Here is a 24,984-nt window from a genome sequence, read left to right on the forward strand (position 1 = left end):
GCTGCCAGAGATAAACTCCTACGCCTATTTGACTACTATCTGATGTCAGGGATGCTGTATTCACCTTTATGTTCTCTTTAATGCTTTGGCTTTAGCATTGTCCACTGTGTCCTGTAGGTATTTCATACATGCTGTCTTTAGAGAGGCTCCCACGCACTCTGGAGTTGTATGAATGCCGTGGGAGAAAATGTAAGGGTCATGTTAAACACACATTGATGTTTGGTTGTTCTTACTCCTGTGTGGTCAGCTGGGTGATTAATTACTGTTAATGATTGTTTCTTCCATCCAGTTTCAAATGTTGCAGGCAAGCCGCTGAGGGTATGTAGGTTACACTTTGCGTTTGTCGCTGCTGTAGCCTATTTGCAAGTTTTTTTTGCTTGCGAGCATATATTTTTTGTTGATGTGCCTCGCTGGAATGGTTGGCTTACAATAATTTTCGGGGGGTTTTAAAAAAATTTTTTGTCAAATTATAATACCAGCATCAGTGCTTGTGGGTGGTGATTTGATTTCATATGTTGATGCACTTCCTTTTGAAGCAAAGCCCAGGAGTTTGTGCTTCCGGTTTCCCAGTAAAATGACGAGCTGCGTTTTTATTTGTTTATTTTTAGAGAGAGCTGGTGATACTGGAGAGGGAAAGACTGTTAATCATTGCTAAAACTTAAGTGATAACAGGAATGAATTTGTTGTGTGGATGTTCCACAACATTAAATCTAACTGTAAAACATTCAAATGCACCATGTGACATTCATGAATGAATTAACCATTGTAATCATTGGCAAATCGCTGTATTATAAGCAGAATTATATTCTGTGTGGTTCCCTCGCATCGTGCCGCATCACAACACCTCAACGTGATATAACGGCATTTCGTATATCCACACGGTCTGTTGTGTGTTTGTTTGAACTGTGTAGGATTTTTCACTGACTATGTTTACATGGACAGCAATAATCTAATTATTGACCTTGTTCTGAATAAGACAATATTCTGATTAAGGTGTTTACATGATTTGCTTTTAGAATATTCCTTTCATGTTTCCGTTTTACATGTTATAGAACATAGATTGATTAACATCACACGTCATTACATCCCCACGCCACGCCATCCGAAGGCCCTCCAGAATTTCACGTATCAACACACCGTTCGTCTTCGTTATGGTACCGTATACAGTTTTGGGTGTTTCATTTTTAAGTTTACGAAAGCTTCAAGTGCAGTTAATTATTTGTCATGCTGTACGTGCAAATAGACTACTGCTTGAAGCCGTGGGCTGCATCCGAAACCATATATTTACCTACTATATAGTAACTAAAATACGTGTATTTCTCCTACTATACAGTGCATACATATGCACAACCCATGTTTGATGCTAACTAGCTGTAGTGTCATCCCTTACAGTTTGTTTACAGGGATGGGAAAATGCATTCTAGATATCATTTGTTTGGAATCAAATTGGAGAAGTAGAGAATGGGATGTCTAAAATGGTGAACTATAAAATAACAATATCTGCTGTCTTATTTGTGTTTGCAATGCCAAAACACTCCTTAAAGCTCTAAAACAATTTTATTTCAAATGCACTATAAGTGAAATCCAGGGCTTTAACATGGTTCCAGTTGTAGAGCACAGTTTAGTGATTTTTCTATTAAAAATCTGACAATTACTTGATGAGTTAACTTTAGACAGAGAACTCGCTAGACTGTCCTGAACTCTGTCCCTCGCGTAGAAATGTTGTTTATTTACACCCAGCCCTCTGGTTCCGAGGTTCTGGCGATATGATGATAAATTGTTGGGCAGAGATTACTTGTAGCCTTTGCCCTAAGATGTATCTGGTGATTTGACTAGCATCAATGAGTATTCTGTGCTTCTTAGCTGATAAAGAAAGTGGACCACATACCAGACGCCCCTGTAGGACTGAACAAACTTTTACTATCTCAGTGAAAGTTCTGGTTCCAGTAGGAACTCTATGACCTCCTGACATAGAAGGGCAAACCTGATTTGTTTCTTAAATCTTTATTTTTAGCCAAATTTTCCATGCGGGGGGGATACATTTTTTTTTTTAACCTGCTCCCTGAATATTCTTCTTGTATATCTTTATTTTAAACAGATTTTGTACTGCAAACAGAAGTGGTTTGAATCTGATGTCGTTTTTGTTTTGATGACAGAAAATCCTTCCTGCTTTAAAAAGGACATTTTTTAAAAGGACCGATTTGAGCTGCTCGAACAAATTCAGCGTACTTGAATCCCATGTCCTTTATTTAGCAAACTTTCTAAACAGTGCCTGAGCCGCACTACTCGGACATATGCCTGCTTTACTATGACAACCAGTGCGGATATGCAAGTAAACTTGACTACAGTTTACATAGACAAACCGGCTTTGGTTCCTTGCCATTTGCAATAGCGACATCAATCAAATTAAAACTTCAAATTTAAGAAATAAATTATTTGTTGCTGTCTGTGTGAACATAGCCAAAGATTCCTGGCCATGATGGAAGCTTCTGAACAGCCATATGTATCTGTGAGTGACTGGTAGTGTTACTGGAAGGTGACAAGGCGCCTAGGTATTCCAAGCGGCTTGTTCTATGCTGGAGTTTCCTTTGGGACAGAAATAGCAGTGTGTCTCGCCCTTTCCCTGGTTGATTTGTATGCTAGATATGACAGTCTCCCTCCCCTGGCCCTTTTGGTTTGGGTTGGGTTTCCGGGGTAGAGAGAACATTCCTCTCGACTTACCCTTATTACTTAAATGATTGCACGAAAATGCTCAACGATTGTTTTCTACGCCATTCACGTTATCGTCTCCACCATCACCACACACTATGACACCATAAACCTTTATTTAACATGAGCAGCACTTTTTTTAAAATCACATCACATAGTATGGTCTACTACACTCATTGACTTTCTTTACATGTTTAGTTAATGAGCTAGGTGAGTCATCTGAACCAACTGAGACTTTGGACCTGATCAGCTGATTTTCTCCCAAAGACGACGTCACTTGGTTTTGCATCCGGTGTTGCTAAATTACAGCATAAATACTGCCCTCAAAAGGAATGAGTCATTTTTTGGCCTAATCTCTGATGCAATTAAATGATGTACCTGCTGTTTACTTTTATTATCCAGAAGGTGCTTGGATATGCTCATATGCAGTGCACCTACAAATTCTTCCCTTAGGCGAATAACACGGCTGCTCCTGGGGAATTTATATGGATGCTGACATTTCAGTAGGGAACAAAGTCCACATGAGCGTCAGAGTGGGCTGAAACACCATACATGCCATGTATGACCTTATCCCAGTTTGCTGCAACACCCAAAGTTTTCCACAATGCAGTTCTTTGTTCCTTGTTTGCATTTACATTTATGGCGTTTGGCAGGCGCCATTATCCAGCGCAACTTACATTTATCTCATTTTATACAACTGAACAGTTGAGGGTTAAGGGCCTTGTTCAAGGGCCTTGCTGGCATTTGAACTTTCGACCAGGAGTCAACTGTCTTAGACACTGACACTGCCCTCCCGTTCTGCCCTCCCAATAGACAGGTGGTTTCTGTTTTCAGGAATGTAAGGAATTTTAACAAAGGCCTCACCTGAACAATTACATGAATTGAAATATTTGATGAATATTATTATAACGTAATTTTATGGAAAGCCCTCTTGGTTCATCAAAGGAGAGGCATTCGGTATTCTCTAGACTTGTTTGATATTAAAATCTATGCTTTTAGACCTTCCATGAAAATGACCTGGGATATTATTCCTAGGGAGTTTGTTTCTTTCTTTAAATGAGATTTGAAATCTGACGGTCCCTACTATTTGTATCATGCAAGACCAAGACTGAATTGGTTCAATTTGGAAGAACGCTTTGTCACTATAACAGCAGTATAGAAATATGCGCATGATGGTTTACTGCTCATTTGTGACTTACAGTTGCACATTTCAAACTAAACATAGGCACACAATCTTTTCAGTTTATCACATTGAATAAGCTCTTTCTGACTGTTTAATATTGACATGACAAACATTGCTCTTCTAATCGCAGCAAAAGATAAAATCCTATTACAGTACAAATAAAAGGTATGAAAAAACCTGCAGCTTGCTTGTGCACATTTTTATCCTAAGTATAGATTTAACAATATATTGAAAGAATGAATCACAGTCAGCGGTGTCTGGTGGGAACTTGGGAGAAGCTTGTAGGCATCCAACAGATGTCCATGTCCAATCAGAAAAGAGAAAGAGGAAGTGTGTGTGAGTGTAAATAAAGGAGACTGGAGTGAGCATCTGGTAATCTAGTATAAAATTGGAAAAATAATTTAGATGTAATGGAGCTTTTATTTATTTATTTTTTGCTGATTCAGACGCTAGTATATTGTAGTCAGCCTAATTTTCCTCATCATCAAATATGTATTTTTTAGCCAATGTCGAACAAGGTGTGTTTCATGAGTTATTTTAATTTTACTTGGAGTGTGTAATTTTGACAGATCTGTGTCAATTTTACTCTGACCTGTTTTAGCCATCATGGTAACCTAGGCTGCTTAGGAGCTAATGGGTGGTTTGGGATGTTTTACCATACGTTAGGCATTTACAATTTTGGGTAAGATGAAGTCTTGCAAATGTCTTAAACAGCACCACCATTGGTTATAACGCAGATACACCAAATGGTATGAAAGACGCTGGGGCATAAATCTTTCAAGTCCACCTTATGAGTTTTATGGAGATTTATGCAGCTTATCAGTGACTGTCATGTCAGGTGAAGACACCGAGTGACAGTCCCACTTTCAAGTCATCGCTGTAAAAAGTCATCAGTAGCCGTGTTACACACTCAGTTGTGGGTATAATGAACACCAGTGAGGTGGATTGTTTACTCTGTCATCCCTTTTTTCCTCCTAAAATGTGAAGAGGAAATTAAAATGTGACCGACTACACACATTGCCAGTCAAAGTACGAATGACACAAAAAGACAGGTAATGGAGCCGTAAGGTTGGTGTTTTTTTTTTTTTTTTGATTTGAATGAAGGACCTACAACTTTTTCATTTACAGTGTTCATTATTGTGAGGAAACAAGACGTGAAGCCAATCAGATATTACAGTAATTATTATTGCAGCTCCCTATCTGACTAAGTGTGGGTGTGATTCTTTGCTCCAAAATTGTGCCATCAATGATACCTCATGATATAATGCATTGCACAGCAATAATAGTTTCCTTATCCAGATGTTTGATTTTGAGCCTTCCTATTTAATATCCCCACCAGCCATCACTAGCTATGTTTCCATCCAAGTTGCGAATTTAACTCGTGAAAAATCGGAATATTTCATAAAACATTTGTGAATAAAACACCGTTTCCATCTCATGTGCTGAAGAGAACAAAATTGTCACTTCCAGGGAAACTGGCATACGAATAGAATACAAATGGAAGTTGTTTCAAAAGGGGACGCCACTGAGATGCTTCTTTCCAGTATAATAAATGACTTGTGCTTCATTGCGCGCAAACGAAATGCTATCACAAACCTCATGGTATCTTGCTATCAGAGGCAGATGCCTGATATTTGGGAAAGGAATCGTGTGAGAGAAAGTTCTGCGAGGTGATTTGTACCAAATCAGAATGACAAAAAACAATATTTGAGATGCTGTGCAACGAGATTGGTCCCCCAGTTAGTCTAGTTATGCAACCCATCATGCCTGAGTTCTGACAGAAAAATGCGTTGCCATCACGCTGTAAAATTGGAAGAAATCCACAAGGAAATTTATAAGAAATCCACAAGGAAATTTAGCTTTTTCAATCATTTATTGAACAGAAATATCAATAGATGTGAGATTCTTCTGTAGAAAAAGTAAGTACACCCTTGGCCTCAGAAGCTAGTATTGCCCCCTTTAGCAGAAATAACTTCTTGTAGGCGTTTTGCATAATTGTCCACAAGACTTGCTGTAACTTTTGACCACTCTTCCATGCAATATTCTTTCAATTGCAAGATGTTTGAGGGTTTTCTTGGATGTGCTGCCCGTTTCAAATCCCCCCACAACATTTCAATGGGATTCAAATCTGGATTCAAATCCTAGTCAAATTTGACTAGGCCATTCCAAAACCCTCCATTTCTTATTTTTGAGCCATTCCTGGTGGATTTGCTAATGTGCTTAGGATCATTATCCTGTTGAAAGGTCCACTTTTGGTTCAGCTTCAACTTTAGGACAGATGGCCTCACATTGACTACGTTTACATGGACAGCAGTAATCTAATTATTGACCTTATCCTGAGTAAGACAATATTGTGATTAAGGTGTTTACATGAGTCGCTTTTAGAATACTCCTTTCATGTTCCTGTTTTACATGTTATAGAAAATGGTTCAATTAATGGCACACGTCATTACGTCCCCACGCCACACTGTCCGACGTTCCCTCTAGAATTTCACGTATGAACATACATTTTGTCTTCATTATGTAAACACTTGGGTTGTGCTTTAGCACTGCTTCTCTGTGTGGATGAATCTGATGGTTTGAGGAATACAGTATGTGTTTTATATTAGCGCCAGTACTTGACAGTGGAGATGGCGGCGGATACGGTTTTCTTGGAGTAGAGGCGAGTTGCTCTCTCTCATGGCTAGCAGGAAATAAGTGCAATTTACCACACTGTCCATAGCAAAAACAAAACAACATAGGAAACTCTATGCCTAGCTGAATCAAGTGAACAAGTGCACTAATGTTAGCTAGCTACCTATTGAGCCACTGAAATGTCTTAACAGAAAAAAGCCATCTCTGCGTCACTTTTTAATACTTTCAGGTCTGAGTTTTCATCACCTCTCAAAAGCCATGCCGATATTTATTCACCTTTTAGCAAGGGCTCTGTAGCTTTCCCTTTTTGACCGCAGGCTCTCTGCCATTTGACATTTCTTGGTTTGGACCATAGCTGATTCCCCACATGTCAGCGATGATCCTCAGATTAAAAGCAGCCATCTAGATGACAAGTTTAAATTCTAAGCAGCTCTTGAAAGAACCACCTACAAACACTTCACCATTCTCAGCACCCACACACACGATATAGTAGCCAGGTCTCCTTCTTTCTGTTTACAGACGTGATGTAAACACGCAAAGGTGTGGTAATGTCAAAGGCCACGCAAATGACGTCAAACTGACATTTCCCCACGAAATCCGACCCGATAGCTCAAATTATTATAAGCTTACCATTAGAAGTCGTGGTAAGGTAAAGCGACAGTTTTTAAAGCAACGCTGATTTTTTTAAAAAAAATTTTAAATTTCTGTACATGTTCAATAATTAATTTTTTGTTAGTTTTTAACCAAAAAAGTTCTATACTGCAGCTTTAAGGTAAACTGTAAAGCAACGTCTGGCTTTAGGTAGCATAATGCAAAAATAAAAACAAAAAATTTAATTCATAATGAGATTTGCTTTATCTCAATGGTGAAAATATGCTGCCTTTTTAAATGTACAGTAAAGGAAATTTACCACTTGTACGTTCCGATAACCCAGTATGCAGTATTTCCACTATATCGCGCCAACCCTATGCTGGGAAGCAGAATTATGTTGAAATATCTTCAGCATTGCCAAGTCCTGAAATTGCCTCCCATAAATTAGTCATTGTATATTTCTGGGCCTTAAAAATGCTACAACAGAGATTAAATTGATGTTTCATACAAGCTGTCAGAGTGGTGATCACAGATCACATGTAATGCTGTGTAATTTCTGTGGCTAGTTTAGCGAAAGTCATATTGTTCAGTTCTGATGCATGACAGTCACTGCTAAGCATTTGCAAGCGCTGACATAAATTTTTCATGTTGCGATATCTGCATGATTTACGATTCCACAATATTGTGTTTATACTGCCTGACAGGTTACATTACACGAGTTAACAATGTTTAATCATTGGACTTGTGGGAGACATCAGCCATCTGGTATTTTAAGGCAAATGAGAAGAATATTGTGTGTGTTGATTGTAAATTGCACCACTGGGACACACCTAGTTGAGACTAGACATTGGTACTTCTGATGGGAAATCTTGGTGCTGGGCAGTCATGGCTGTTTTCCTATGGATTATACATGGTCAACTCTTTGGGCTTCATGTTGGGTCATTCTGCATGCTATAATGATCATTTGTTTACATATTCTTCCTGGTATTAACAGGAAGGCTGGTGTTTTAAGCCTTCACTTGTTTGTGGCAGCTTTTCTGAACCACACATTTGAATAATTCAAACCAGGGTCGAGGAAGCCTTCAGGCATGGCTGTGTGTTTTTTAGTTTTTGTTGTATTGGTGCCAGTAGTTGAAAAGGTAGAGATGCACCGATATTAAATTTCTCAGCCGATACCGATTATTCAAAGTGATATCTGCTGATACAGATAGTTCTGCCTTTTATGCCTTCTTTTAAATGAATAATAATTAATTCCACAATTCTGAAGGGAATGCAAATAAAAACTTTATTCTCTCCATTTCAACAAGTTGTTTCACAGTAACTGGTCTCGTAAACAGAAAACACATTAATTAACATTAATTGCACGAACACATTAACTAAATTCTGAAGATTAAAGAAAGATTTCTTAACTTATCAAATGTTATTAATTCATATTAACATTGAATTCTTAAACCTCCTGTTAGTTTCACACTCATTCACCACAAACAAAAGCATTTCTACTTCATCACTGACATCAAACTGGTAATATATAATATCAACATTTTTTTAATATATTAACATTAACTGGATCTGAAATATACTACTCTACAAATATATTTTTCTGTGCTATATATATATATATATATATATATATATATATATATATATATATATATATATATATATATATATATATATATATGTATGTGTGTGTGTGTGTGTGTGTGTGTGTGTGTATGTATATATTATGTCAACCCATCTTCCTTTAAATCTTTCAACCGTGTACTGGTGCTTTAATTCAGCTCGAGCTGTGCGTCAAAAAAGAAAAATTGACTCGACGCCGAAACTGCCGTTTCACTGCTGCATCGTCTGGTGTAAAATTTTAGCAGTGCAGAGATTACAAACTGCAGTTTTGTCATCAATCCACGCATGAGACAACTTTACACACAGCACGAAATCGATGTTTTCCCTATATTGACAGGATATAATCGGCCCTGAACATCAGATGTTGGCCGGTGGCGTGAAAAATAGCCTTATTTTATTGGTGCATCTCTATGAAAAACATTTACAAGTATAAAAGAGAATTTATTATCAAACAGGAGTACAATGGAAGCAAGATTTAATATTTTAAAAATAAACATTTTAGTATTAAACGAGGGGGGAAAATTGTCTTGCCTGACCCCTGTTATAATTAAGCTCCTCCGGGATGTAACGATTTTCTGATAGCAGAAATTCAAGCGAAGTCAAACAAAGTCCGCAATATTCGGAGAAACTTGCGATTTTTCAAAATTATAGGTTTTCTACAGATTTGGGCTTGTTGTCCAGCTGCAGGGTTTTCCTTACCATAGAAAGGCTTAGGCGCAGCACCGAAGTGTTTTTGCTGTGCGCCTTAAGCAAAATGAAAGTAAAAAGGCATTTAGGTGAGACATATTAGAATGAATGTAAAAACAACAGTGACTTCTATGCACTTAAAAAACATAACTGAAAAGTGGATTGATCCCAAACGGAAAGGTAAACTGGCAACAGGAATGAGCAGTCAGTGTTTGGATGTGCGTTTGCCTGATTAGATAGAAAAGAATTGTTTGTTTACCAAGCTAATCAAACTGCTGATGAGATTTCTATGTACTGGCACCTTGGGATGTTGGTTACAACCATCGACTCGGATAAACAAGTTGCAAACCTTCGGTAAGGTAAGCCTCAACAAAGAATTTTGTTTTGTTGGGGAGTAATTATTGTGGATGCGATAGCAATATCACACCAGAGATAACATAGCAAAAGATATAAATAATGTTATAATACAGCTAAAGAAACCCCTTACCTAGCTAACTTGCATAGATATTTATGTACTGATTTAAAGGGTTATGAAACCTCCCTCTTTCAGCTCAAACCTACCTCAATGTTTTTGAAAAATGCAGCTTAAATGGGTGTGGATGGCTGTGCGAAGAAGCGGGGGAGGGGGTGTGGCAGGGAAAGATGGGGGAAGAAGAGGGGGCAAGCCTTCAGAATAAAAAAAAAAAAAATTTTTTTAGTGACAAAGATCGGAAGTGGGGATGCGGCGAGATCGGCAGGGGGGCTTAAATTGTTTTCAAGAAGAAGAAAAAAACACGGAGAGGGCTTCAATTGGGTACTCAGTGTACTTTACTGCTTTTCAAATAGAATGTGCATAAATGAAAAACCCCGCGTTCCCTCTCCCTCTGCATTTCCTTTTTGCCGGGGAGAGGTGGAGCTTAGCTGCCTTTTATTTAGCTGTCAGTGCAGCCCAGTGTTGCCAACTTAGCGACTTTTCAGACCCCTTTAGTGACTTTTTGCAAAAAAAAAAAAAGCATCTAATGACAAATCTAGCGACTTTTTGGACAAACCTTAGCGACTTTCCAAATGTCGCCAGTACTGTCCTGCAAGTGCGAGGTCTTGCTTTCCCGCTGTACTCACACCTCTCTCTGCGTCTGTTGTGTGAGAGGCTGAGAGCCGGAGATTTAACAATTTCATGGATAACGAGACGCGCCCTTCTTCCCAATTTATATAATTCGTAAATTAATATTTTTAGAACATAAGACGAATGTAATGCAACATGTTTTACATGTAAAATAATACACGCTATTACAGCCTAGTTCTCTTGTAGTTATAGTGTTCAGAAACATTTTTGATCATTCATGTTCCATACCTGTTCTCTCTCTCTCTCTCTCTCTCTCTCTCTCTCTCTCTATATATATATATATATATATATATATATATATATATATATATATATATATATATATATATATATAAATATAAATAATATTTTTATAAAAGTTATGATTTTTTAAAAAAAGAAGTTATGACAAGTAATTTAAAAAAGTACAAAACATAAAAGCATAAAAAAAAAAAAGTCTATCAAAAGCAGATTATAGATGAGGTTTTTTAAATATATATATATTCTGGTGGGGGGATCTGGTGCTTTGGTTACAAAAGGTCGAGAACTTCTGGGTTAGATCATTGCATGTGCAGGTGTACAGATGTTCCTGATAACATGGCAGGTGAGTGTATACAGTTTGTCTGTTTCAGATCTGTTTTATATCCACTACTGTATAGATCAAAGAGTTGCACTGGAGAAGTAATATTGATTAGCTCTGCAAATACATACTGGCGGTAGATTTAGCCACCTGTAGAGCAGTATAGTCCCACTTCATGAGCTTCTCCATGCTCGGGTGCCTGCGCTGCATCTCACGATCATACTACATCATGATTCTTAGTGGGTTCAAGCTCCCGATGGTGGCGTGTTACACAGCACAGCTGTTAGTGAGATTTCTGTCTTGCGTCCTAGACACAGAGTGATCCCTAGACAACTGTGCCGATCACGCATAGAGAAGGGTGTGCTGTCCTACTTAACTCTGTCTGCCCAGTGATAACGCTGAGAAATAGGCCATAAATGTGAAGCTATCGACTCATTCAGAGTTGCTCCATACTTGTGTGAGATCTACTTAGAGAACAGACGCAGACTGACAGATAGACAGGAAGAAAGTGGAGCCCTTGAGCACATGGCACTCATTATGGGGGGGGGGGAGATTTGTGAACATCCAACCTGACTTGAACAGGGGTTTAAGACTACTACTACTTCTTTCTTTTTTTTTTTTTTTTTTCCATAAAAGATGTCTGAGTACAACTGACAATTAGTGATCACATCCCTCCTAAAGCATGCTCATTAAGATGTGGGGAGTGACTACTCCTTCCTAGATTAGCACTCTTGGCACTTCTGCTATGAAGTAAAGAACAGAAAATGTGAGTCTGGGATGAACCCAGTGAGCTTGACTCAAAAAAAAAAAAGTGCTTCCTGCATTCTTTTATGTTGACAGATATTCTAAATGTAAACACCCAAAAGGAAGTTATTACTTGAATCGTGAAAAAAATAAATAAATAAAAGTCTCGGGACATGATTAAATGTCAGATAATCGTGATTGTAGGATGCAGTGCCATCAAGAAACGTCTAAAGCAGGAAAAATCTGCTGTCGGCCTTTAAAATGCGGGCTGTGTCCTAAAATGTCGTTTTTGCAGGAAACCGAGGAACCAACAAAGAAATGCCTTAATAAGGAAATGTCCACATGGCTAGGTCTTGTTTTGTGGTGTGTCAGTGATGTGGATGTTTAAACCAGGAATTATTAATTGCACAGTAAAATGATTGGGTTAGCATCATTTAATCAGTTGCAGCTCCTACTATGATGAGTTCTGTCCAGATCACCAGTCACTGTGTGTTGAGAAAATTTAGGGGAAAAATTTTTTAATACTTACTCAAGGGTGGTCTGACAATGTTATGATCCACACATCTGGGAGGACGTCTGTGAATTTACAAGCGGATGTTGCCTCTTGTGCTGGGTACTGTTACACATCATTTTTATTTTTTATTATTTTTTTAAACACATTGTATGTGGAAAAATCACGAAATTAATTAAGTCTCATCACTTTCTCCATAGTTTCTATTAAATTAACCTATTAAAGTAAAAAAGAAAATTAAGCCAACCACATGACTGCGAGTCTGCAGTTACACAAGCCATGCAAATATTTTGTACAAGAGTATTTGTGTGTATTCTGGAATCAGCTGTACACCATGTTTGAGACAAACTTTCAGTTTCATAAGAGAATAAACCTGCTAGAAAGTCACCTTGGTTCATAGACGTCACGCTGACAGATTAACACCGAACGCGTCTATTGTGTTAATCTTTTCCCGGGGAAGAGGTGATGAGAAGTGTTGGACGGAGTGGACGTGCGTTTGTTTTTATTCAATCAGTGTATTTTTGCTGCCTACTAATACTTCCATCCAGAGACAAGCAGATGCATATATCGTTTCATTTTCCTAACATATTCGACATAATTTTGCACTGATGGATAAATGTAAACAAATGTAACAAACGGTGTTTGTCTCCGTGACTCGATTATATAAAATTAGTTCAACAAGTCAGTCAGTTGGAGCTGCTTTTCTCTTTCAAGTCAGCTCAGTAAAGCTCTGTTCAAATATGGAATCAGATGGGCTTTGGCCGTTCAAGTTTAAATTGCAATATGGGGCAAGTTGAAGAAGAGTCAAACAAGTGTTCAGCTTTATTCAGTCCCTCCAGGATTTTGTGATCGCCGAAATTAATGCGAAGTCAAGGAAACTCTGCAATATTCCCAGCAACTTTTACAATTTTTACAAAATTACCGCAGATTTTCCTCGGATTTAGGCCGAGATACGTCGTGACATCATCACAATGTGCATATAGCCAAAGTCCTCTTTGATTCACATGTCAAACATGAGTACAGCTAAAATATCTAATTTATCTGCAAAGGGCCATGCAAAACAATTTTGTGCAATTGCACTTACACCAACTCAAGTCCTACGCAGATTGCAAGGCACATTCTGAAAAAAGTCGCAGCAAAATCGAGCACTTTTGGCCGCAAGAATCACAAAAGAACTCTGTGAAATCCTGTACGGACTGTTATTCAAACTTTTTATTCAAAAGTCGCAAATCATGCTGTCAATTAGTTGATGTACTCCTTTTCAGATTTGGAGCAGCAAAACTGCCAACATCCTGATCTCACTTAATACAGCGCTCCGTTTTATTTGAGGACACAATTAATCATGCACTTTCACATAGTTTGCCTCGTTGTTTATTGCACGTTCCCATGTTTAATGGACAGCCAAGGTCCTCTGTCTGCTCTGAAAAACTAAAAGGTTTCTGATGCATATTTTAGTAGTTCTCATGAAGTATAAGGATCCCTTTAGTTTTCAATGTTGAGCCCCTCTGATCTTTGTAGTAATAAAATTGGTTGTGTTGTGCTGAATGTGCTTTAATGTTTAATGGGCAAATTAAAAGGCGACTACTGTAGCAACATGCTATTAGCCCGCTGAGGTTTGTATATTAAGGCAGCATGCTGATTGTCTGCATTGCCTGAGCACAGCTTATTGGGTATAATGTTTGAGTACTACAAAAACCTACTTTGGTTTCACAAACCATGGCCCAGCATTTTTAATCGATAATTCTTTGTGTACCACTAGGTGTCTACTCGAGGGCATGTAGCTGAGCGATAGATGCTTGTTCGTACTCATTGTTTCTTTGGAAAGTTCCAAATTCATTCTGCATCCTGACTCAAATGTGCACTCTTCCTGTGGCCTATTTTGGCAGAATGAATGGCATTTTACCCCCATTTTCTCATTACAAGCTTGTATATTTATAGCTTTTCCACCCTACATCATTGGGCCAGTCAGTCACATATTACCCTATACTGAGCCAGAGGTTTAGATTTTGATGGGAAGAATAGTACTCAGATGGACAAATCATGACTTTTGTCTAAGCTGTGTTAAAATAAACAACATATCCTTCACCAGCTACGTGAATACTATCTTGCTGTTGACCTATTAATGTTCTGCTGCCTCTAATTGACATTAGCTGAGGCAGAGAGAGTCTTCCTCATTATTGTTTTTCACCCTCCATGATCTCACTTCACAGCTCAGGGGGACACTTGGGAGTGTTCCCCTTCTAATACTTGTCTTGCTACGTTCTCAGTACTGAAATGTATGAAACTAACTTTTTGACACTTCATCCCATGCATGCTACAGTGCTGTGTGAAAGTATTTGCCCCATCCTGATTTCTTCTGTATTTGTGTATCTCATGCTAAATTGTTTAAGAAATAAAAAAACAAAATCCAAGATAAAACAAAGGCAATCTGAGTAAACACACAATACAGTTTTTAAATGATAATGCTCTTTATTGAAGCAAAAAAGTTATCTAATATCAACTCGGCCTGTGTGAAAATGTATTTGCTCCCATAGTTACTAATTCCCCAAATCTATGAAACTACATTCATAACGGGGTTCAACTGGACTAGACACGACCAGGCCCGGTTACTGCAAACTAGGGATGCACCGAATGTTTGGCAAACGAAATTATTCGGCCGGAAATAGCAAAAAAAGCACTTTCGGTGTGCAAAAGGCAGAATAAATTTGATGCGCCAAATAGCCTAGCAACCAGAGTGAGACGCGTGAATGTCACGACCTCCACTTCCGGCAGCGCGCTCCGAACGATGAGGGGGCGCGTGCATGCACGAGCTACGTGCACGAGCGCATGCTCTTCGGATGTTGACAACCATGACATTGTTTACTCTGGACATGTGCGTTTGTTTTGTTTCTGTTCCGGAGTATTCTGTCACGTCGCGAGACATAAGGGAGTAGAGTACGGAAGCAGGTAAAGACATATTTATTTAAGGGAACATAACATTAACAACATATCTAACTAAACTATATCTACTATAATACTCCGAGGTGTACTGGGACGCGAGCGGTATATATCCCGAATATAATCAGCCGTATACAACCAAACAGAACCATTTTTTGCACTCGTCAATGCACTTTTTAATGCACTTTTTTGTTGTAGGCTACAGTGTGTTACATTCTTTCAGCAGTCAGATATATGCCTAACATAGGCTATTCAAGGGGGGCTCAAAGATGACCACATAAAAATATTTTTATTTTACTAATTTATTTATTTAAAGTTATATTGTGCCTTGTTGGTAGCCTATGCCTGCTGGAATGAAAAAAAAATGTTCAGTGTTAAATAAATATTTTGAAATTGTAGTTTTTGTAATTGTTTTTTTTTTCTTTGAAAAGCAAGACAAAATAGTAAAAAGCACATTTTGACTATTTAATTTATGCAATATTCGGTTTCGGCTTCGGCCAAGAATTTTCATTTCGGTGCATCCCTACTGCAAACCCTGTTCAGTCAAATCAACACTTAAATAGAACTTTTTCAACAGCATGAAGTCGGTTAAAAGGTCTTACCTTTTAGTGACGCACTATGCCAGAAATTCCAGAAGTGATGAGGAAGGAGGTGATTGAAATACATCAGTCTGGGAAGGGTTACAAAGCTATTTCAAAGGCTCTGGTATGCCAAAGGACCACAGTGAGAGCCATTATCTCCAAATGGAAAAACTTGGCACAGTAGTGATCCTGAATTGGCTGACCTTCCAAAATTCTCAAACCTTTTGTGAGAATGTTCTGTGGACTGACGAGTTGAAAGTGGAACTATTTGGAAGACAGAGGTTCCGTTACATCTGGCGTAAACCAAACACTGAATTGCACAAAAAGAACATCATACGGTCAAGCATGGTGGTGGAAGTTTGATGGTGTTGGGATGCATTGCTGTTTCAGGGCCTGGGCAACTTGCAGTAATTGAGGGAAACATGAATTCTGCTTTCTACCAGAAAATCCTAAAGGAGAATGTCCAGTCCATAAGTTGTAACTCGAGCGCAACTGGATTATGCAGCCAGACAATGATCCAAAGCATAGCAGTCAGTCCTAGTAATAGAAGTATGTGAACGACTGATCTCCAGTTATTGGAAGCGTTTGGTTGCAGTTATTGTTGCTAAAGGTGGCACAAACACTTTTTAAGTTTCAAGGGGCAGTTAGGTTTTCACATTGGTGATTGGTGTTGGATAACTTTTTTTTTTTTTTTTTGCTTCAATACAAAATAAAAAGCACTGTACCTCCTTTTGCCTGTGACAGATGACCACTTCCCATGAAAAGCTCTAAACACTGAGTACAATTTTAGCACCTACAACACTGTCATTTTCTGGATGAGTTGAAAACCACATTACTGAGATTTTTATTCATGTGGTCGTAATTAAATAGCAATTAAAATATGCAAGCTGAAATTAAAGGCTTGTGTGTAATAATATATAAGCTTATAAGTAGACATACAGCACTACTTAGGGTTGATAGGCTAAAGTAATCTGTTGTATTTTCTGGGATGTGCTTGCATTAGTTAGGAAAAAGTTTTGTTTTTGTTTTTTTTTTTTTTGCCCCCCCCCCCCTTCCGCCATCATTTGTTTGTTTAGAAGTAGAATGCCAAACAGACTTAATCATTGTGGGTTTTTTTTGTGTCATTTTTGCTTTGCCTTTTCCCCTGGTGTTTTTGTTTGGTTGGGTTTTTTTTGTTGCACTACCCTTTTAAACTTTTGGAGAAAAAAAAATGATGCTTTGGACTCTTTGTGAAGGGTTGTAATACAAAAGATAATTTGCAAATATTTTCTGGGGTAGAGCAGGCATAACAGGGTAACAAGCGCAGCTTTTTAATTGAGAAATTTTCGTCTGTGTGCAAGTGGTGCACAAAGTAGCAATGTAACGTATAACTTGTACTGTAGACTATATTGGCTATAATTTATTATTGACTTGTACAGTAGCTTACTAATGTGAATACAGTGTGTTTGTTTCTCATGCTTTGTGTTCTCTCTGGAGGCATAAAACCCAAATGTTCTTACTTTCGATCTCCTTTTTCCAGTTTTTATTTGTATGGACTAATTTCGGTTTTTACGGACTAATTCAGTTTCCCGTCATGTGCTATATGAAGTTTGAGGTTTCCGCTTACTGATGCGGTATTTTTCCCTGCCTTTAACAACATGGCCTACAAGAGCACCGCCAAAAATTCGTTCCATTTCCTTATGCAGTGCCCTCCACTTATATTGGCACCCTTGAAAGTGGCCTCTTCTTGAAATTGTGACGTAATCTGTAATGGTAACAAAAAGCTTATGCTATATTCTGATCCCCTGCCAAAACAGCCTCATAATCGGTTCAGCCTCACCTGCACGCATCACTTCTATTTGTGAGATCAAAGTCACGGACACAGCAGGAACGGACTAGTAAACCATGTCTAATGAAGAGCACTGTGCTGTTCTACCCCAGTGCATGTAGTCAGATATACACTGCCAAAAAGGTTCAAGTTAAATACTATAGAATTAGACAGTCTAAGTATGAATATAAAAAAAAAATGCTACACTTGTTATTTTTCCCAACTGTTATTTCCCAGGCTTGCGCCAGTGATAAATGGATGTTGAGTCATGTCTTAAGATTTCGGGAATGGATTTTAGGCTCGTGTGATATATCTAATGATTAAGCTGCATTAATTCATTCCAAGTTTGCTAAACATTTCATGTGGTTTGCCTTTTTTTCTGCATATTGAGCAAGAAATTGGGTTTGATGGACAATATTAATGTAAAATTCAGTTTGTTTTTTATGCGCAGTTTGTTTTCAGGTTGTCCGTCTGTCCGAGTTTCTCATTAGCACGATGTATTAAGAATAAACTGGTTGAATGTTTGTAGGATTTTAGGTCTAAAATACACTTATTGAGCACTTTGGGAACACCTGTACTACACCTCATTCATGCAATAGACCATGCTCTGCATTGATCTGAAGTTCTTCAAAGTTATGTATGTTGATATTAGTCATATATTGTCTGGGTCTTCCACGTCCTTTTATGTAGACATGCTAAAATCTTTTAAAATGTAGCATAGCATCATTTTGTAATGGAAAGGAAAGAATGAGTAACAAATAGTATGCCGTCTGTCTACTGCGTTAATGGAGATTTTGGACTCAGTCAGTGAAGTCCTGTCTCTCACCTCTGCCAATTAGGGGGGCTGGTCACCTGACTCAGAATCAAGCTTAGTTGTGTGGTGATCACATGGGCTAGCACAGACAGTGTGGCCAGTAGATTTCAGTGGCCTTTGAGTTGTACATTTCAATGAGGTGTAATATGAGTGCACATCAGATGAGTGTGCTGGCATTTCCTTCAAGTATTATCAGCAAAAGGGAACACTAGATATATCAGTTCATCATTTTTGTTACTTGCTCAGTAGGAAATTGTTTGCTCTTGTTGGTACCCTTTTTTTTTTCTTTTCCTTTTCTTTTTTTTTTTATGAGAAATTGACTCAATCCGAGTCTTCAATTTATTGATTGATTGACAGCTCTCCTTCTAGCGGTGTGCATGTGCAATTTTCTCTATTTTAGACTTTCTTAGTCCTGCATTGCTTTGCTTTTTCAAGAAGTCTGTGGATGTGTGCATGCTGTGCACGAGGGTCCCGTTGGCCCTCAAAGGCCTTTTTGTTTTCCTATAGTTACTGCTTTGTGCAGCTTTAAATAGGGAATGTGGCTTACGAAGGAAAAGGTGCTCTATGGTCCACCCTTATCCTCCCATACCAAATAAACACACATGCACTGTTCAGTCACTTGAAAAGAAACCGAACAAACCATTATCGCTAAGCCATCATAGCTCTACTGTAATTATTCTTTCAGATACTCTTGGTATGGTTTGTAAAAACCTCCCCAAAATGGCTTCAGAGTGGTGGAAAAGCATTTTGCGTGCGGTACGAGTGAATGAATTAGTTTCCACAACATGAGTGCCATGAATGGCAGGGGATTTTGTGGGACACTGAAGAGGTCCACTGCTGCAAATATTCTCTGCTGTGCATAATAGCAACAAAATAATAATAATAAATAAATAAATAAATTTAATGGTGATTCGTGTTGAGTTCTCCATGCGTGTTTGTGATGATGTAAGATGAACGCAAATGCACCGGGGTTCGATAGAATCAAGTGAGTCTGAAAACAGACCAGCACTGCGGGGGGCACCGGGAACAGTTGCACTCAGATTCGGACCTCAGCAATCATACACGGTGTTAAACCACCTAAGAAAGCCAGAGCATGTGAATAGAGTGGTGAGTTGAGCAGGATGAGATTTTTCATTTCTGCTTTTGATTCAGTACCTACTGCTCAGCCATTGATGTAGTACATACTGATTCATAATGTGTCCATTATGTTCATTGTCAAAACTGACTTGCTGTTCTGCCATTTTATATTCTGACAGCATTTCCACACCAGTCCTGTTGCATTATGGTATAGCACAGTGTCCAGTGGTTCCATGCTGCGGAATCTCGCAGGTCATCTGGGTATTTCTCGACTACTGTTTTATGAATACTGAGAATTCGTAAATACTACTCTTTTGGTGTACTGCTTTTCGCGTACCATATAGTAGGGTAGTAGGGATATTTGACTCAGCCTCACTCTTGGACTTGTCCACACCCTTTCCACACTGTCACTTAGCCATGGAGCTAAGCCAAATGGTTTTTAAAGCACAGCATATTGCTGTCTATCTCACAAGTTTGGCATAGCACATCTTTCGTTGTCGAAAAAAAACAAAACAGTTACTTTTAACAAATAATCACTTGATTTATCACATGGAAGTGTCATGCTTTTCCCCCCCCCCCATGTTTTTATTTATTTATTTATTTATTTATGTTTTTTTATAGTGGCTATAGCTTGTCACTAATTATACAAATTACAGATTATCATGACGAATCAACTGCTAGGAATTGTCAGTACTTGCTTTTGAGTTGCTTTTAGGGAATTCTTCCAGTGAACATGAACTGGTATGTATTCGAGTAAATTCAAATAACACCCTTGTTTTTTCCCACAGCTTACAAATAATGACTCGCTCTTCTAAATATATCTCTCATACAGGAGTAAAGCTGTTGATAGAAACAGAAATGCAAATTTATCAATATTTATTTTTATTTTTTAAAACATCTTGTTTTCCGCTTTCAAGCGCAGCTCAGTTACAAACTATTTGAGTCTAAAGAGCATTCGGAGTGTTGCTATATATCACTGACAAGAAATTGCTCCTTATTTGAATGACATTATCAAATATCTAACGGCTGCATTTTCCCAGCTTGACAAATGAGCTGCACGACTACATTAAAAGGATTTATAAAAGATTATTCTGAGTGGTTGCATGGAGCAGGATTTGTTATGTGCATGATAAATGTGAAGTAGTGAGGCGACGTAGTCAGCAACTGATTTCACACATCAGTTCAGTAGATAAGTCCATGTTAATTGTTTTATTTATAATTATATATATGTGTGTGTGTATATATATATATATATATATATATATATATATATATATATATATATATATATATATATATATATATATATATAAGCAATAGTACTGTTGCATCACTGTACATTACTTGTGATGGTCATGTGCTGTAGTTGCAAAGTGCATAGAATATGAGCGCTGAACATGCCGGGAGCTGGCATGATCAAATGCAGCACAGTTGATCAGATTCTTGGCACTGGCAAGTTACAAGCTACCAGTCAATGGGTAATTAACATCAAACAGTACAGCTCTGCTTGGTCTTTCTCTTGGTTAGTGCTGCCACTGCTCTGCCCATCCCCTTTTCTCTCGCTCTCATAGGATGTATTAATAAATAAAATGTGGGCAATTAGGGATGGGCGATATCTTATAGTTTGCAATATACTGGTAGAAATTCTCCTCACAATAAGAATTAGTCTTCTCTCGATAATAACGATAAAGCCTAGTTGATGACGTATTTCTGTGAGTGACGGTGTGCGATCCATTCGCAGCTCAGGTGCAGAGCGAAAAAAAATACGACAGCAGGCGGACGTGAAGCTGAGGAGGAGTTTATCGCTAAACGAGGAGCTACTGTACCTCTACATTCTGGAACTGGTTTGGTTACAAAAAATCTATTTTACTTTTAGATCAGTGTTTGTGTTCCTGAGGCTCTCAAGACTGCATGCAGCGGTCACTTGTAGCCAAAAACAGTGGTGAATGGCACTATATTTGTATTGTCACTGATATCGTTGTCGCAATAAACACCGAAAAATATCGTGATATAGTTATAAGTCCATATTGCCCATCCCTACCCCTTATATGATTGGGGAAACATTGCCTTGAACTTTTCATATTGTACGTAATAACTGTATCTGTACTTCACTTTTCGATGTCTGTATTTTTGTCTCCTCAGATCTGATTCAGTGCACAAACGAGATGAACGTGAACATCCCTCAACTGGCGGACACGCTGTTCGAACGCACTGCCAACACCAGCTGGGTGGTTGTGTTCAAATCCCTCATCACCACACACCACCTCATGGTCTATGGCAACGAGGTCAGTTTTTTTATATATATATATATATATATATATATAATATATATAAAATATAATATTATATATATATATATATATATATATATATATATATATATATATATAATATAATATAATATAATATAATATATATACACACACACACACGCCCTTAATACTCCAAGATACGATCAATAGGAAGGTTTTAGCGTGTACAGCATTTAAAACAGATTTTTATTTTAGCAGCTTCATTTCATATTGTTCACTAGTGTCTGCTGGTACGAATTTACAATTTGGACACTGTTGATGATTGAAGTCTCTTCAGGATTAGAGTAGCTCACAGGATTACAGTAAAAAGCTGTTTCTTTCCATGTTGACTGATTCCATAATGTACTGCATTTTTGTGCCCTTTCAGATCATTTAAAAGGCTGTAGTTCCCATCTTCTCATACTTCATTTTGAATGCAGTTGCCCATTTTACAATGTGTATGACCTTTTTTAAAGAATGAATAACTTATTTCTTTCACTTTTATATACACAGAGATTTATTCAGTACCTGGCTTCCAGGAACACATTATTCAACCTCAGTAATTTTTTGGACAAAAGTGGCTTACAAGGTAGGTGCTTCCAAGTTCAGTATTTGGATCAATGGTGGAGTTTACATCCTTTTTTTCTATGCAAATTTGGTATTTGTGCATATGATAACCTCAATCTAAACACCAGAAATTCAGGGAAAGGAGCAAATGCAACAGAATGAGAGAAACCGGATTTTCTCACCATGTAGTGAACGTGTTCCAGAGACAGAAACACGGGCTTTTGATTGTCATTCTGCTGCTCCCTTTTTCAAAACAGTCACAGTGTTCAATGGAAATGCACAGTCACTGACACACATTGATTTCTTTAGCACATTTTAAAAAGTGAAAAAGATGTAAAAATGCTCCAGTGTAGTGAAGTACAGCTAAAGCTACCATGTGTAGTAGTGTGATTGGTCACTATTCTCACTCTGTCACACTCTCTCTAACTTGCACTCTCTCTCTCTCTCTCTCTCTCTACTTTCTCACTACCTTATGTGGCATGTTGAGCAGCCTGGCTGAATTTGAGCTTAATTAAAGCACTCATGGATTTATTTACCCAAGGCTTTTCCCATGTTAACAGGATGGCTGGCAGTCAGCACTCATTCAGGGTGAAAGCTCTAGACCAGTTGTGGCTCCACTTTGTACAGATGTGGACAAAATTTTGTTTGTGTTCTTCCATGAAAAAAGAAGAACCCACAATTTTCTCTGAAATAACTTGAATCTGACATAAATAATCGTCTATCATTGTTTATTCCATATTTAATGAAAATCAGTCTTTGATTGATTTAGATTTTTTTTTATTATTATTTGATTCAACTGAATAATTTAGATAATAAAACAAATCAAAATGGCATGGAAAAAATTATTGGACCCTTAACCTAATGTCCGTTAGAGGCAATCACAGCAAACAGGTGATTTCCATAGCTCTCAATGAGACTTTTGCACCTGTCAACAGGTAGTTTGGCCCACTCTTCCTGAGCAAACTGTTCCAGCTGTCTCAGGTGTGAAGGGTGCCTTCTCCAGACTCTATCTTTCAGCTCTTTCCATAGATGTTCGATATGATTCGTATCAGGGCTCATAGAAGGCCACTTCAGAATAGTTCAGTGTTTTGTTCTTAGCTATTCTTGGGTGCTTTGAGCTTTGTGTTTTGGGCCATTATCCTGTTGGAGGGCCTATGCGACCGAGACTGAGCTTTCTGACACTGGGCAGTACGTTTCACTCCAGGATGCTTAGATAGCCTTGGGGGTTCATTGTGCCCTGCATAGATTGAAGGCACCCTGTGCCAGATGCAGCAAAGTGTCCCCTAAACATAACTGAGCCTCCTTCATATTTCACAGTAGGTACTATTTTCTTTTCTTTGAAAGGGTGCCAACTCATCACAGGGTGCACACACTCAAACACTATGGACAATTTGGAAATGCCAATCAGCCTACAACGCATGTCTTTATACTGGGGAAGAAACCCCGAAGCATGTTGAAAACATGCAAACTCCACGCAGGGCGGGGACAGGAATCAAACCCCCAAACCTCTTTCCTTTCCTTTCTCCGGTCCACGTTCAGTGTGGTGCCCACGATGATACCAAACAGCAGAGTGACTACTTTTCTCCATTTCAATATGCTGAATGACTGATTGATTACAAGATTGAAGACATGTGATACTAATGAAAGAAAACAGTTAGTTTGAAATATCCAGATAATCCAGTTACTTAATCTTTTTTAGGTGTACCAACAAATCTATCCAGGCCATTTTAAAATATCTTTGTAGAATAAGCAATAATTTCTCTTTTCACACTTTCTTTGCTTTACTTTGAGCAAACAAACTTTACATATAAATGGCATGCAGGTATACATGAGAAAATTGTTTTTAATTTCATCACTTTTCAGGAGGAAACATTGTTAGTACTGTAAGGGTACCAATAAATTTGTTCAAGTCTGCATAAATGTCTTGCATAAAGGCTTTAGGTGTCATCAAAATTAGTTCTAGTAGTAAACTAATAGCCTGGAAATGCATTAGTACATCTGGTGCTTTTTTTCTTTCTTTCTTTTTTTTGCTGCCTATGCTTGTACTAATGGTTGTAACTCTTTTGTGCTCAGAGGGATCACAATTAAGCGTTATCGTTGTTTCATTCATCTGTTTTCAGGATATGATATGTCCACTTTCATCCGGCGGTATAGCCGTTATCTTAACGAAAAGGCTGTGTCCTACAGACAGGTTGCTTTTGACTTTACAAAAGTGAAGAGGGGGTAAGAGCATTTTCCCTTTACACCTACATCTAACCAATAAAAAATTTTGGCTTGTAGTAGCATTTCAGGTAGCTACCATAATGTTGTCATATAATGCAGGTGATATGTGGATGTTACTGGTGTGTCCTTATTGTATGGAATATTGTGTATTTATTCACTCCTAGGGCAGATGGTGTTATGAGAACCATGAACACAGAGAAGCTGCTGAAGACCCTCCCCATTGTCCAGAATCAGATGGACTCGCTTCTCGACTTCAATGTGAGTTGGTTGATTGTTTGTTTAACAATAGAAATTGAAACTGTAGGATTTTGATTAATGAAGTTCAATCCAAATTTTATGTCCTT

General features: G+C 38.1%; 1 protein-coding gene across 8 annotated transcripts in view; it reads left to right on the top strand.

Annotated features, from left to right (window-relative positions):
- picalma (phosphatidylinositol binding clathrin assembly protein a) overlaps positions 1 to 24,984 on the top strand; it is a 59,778-nt gene that overhangs the window by 5,083 nt on the left and 29,711 nt on the right. For all 8 annotated transcript variants that reach the window (XM_053644853.1, XM_053644854.1, XM_053644847.1 and 5 more), the window contains 4 exons: positions 21,702 to 21,844; positions 22,364 to 22,439; positions 24,538 to 24,640; positions 24,805 to 24,898. In XM_053644853.1, coding sequence (XP_053500828.1) covers positions 21,702 to 21,844; positions 22,364 to 22,439; positions 24,538 to 24,640; positions 24,805 to 24,898 — 416 coding nt within the window. The remainder of the gene's footprint in view (positions 1 to 21,701; positions 21,845 to 22,363; positions 22,440 to 24,537; positions 24,641 to 24,804; positions 24,899 to 24,984) is intronic.

The sequence above is a fragment of the Ictalurus furcatus genome, chromosome 16 (assembly GCF_023375685.1).
Source record: "Ictalurus furcatus strain D&B chromosome 16, Billie_1.0, whole genome shotgun sequence".
Lineage (NCBI taxonomy): Eukaryota > Metazoa > Chordata > Actinopteri > Siluriformes > Ictaluridae > Ictalurus > Ictalurus furcatus.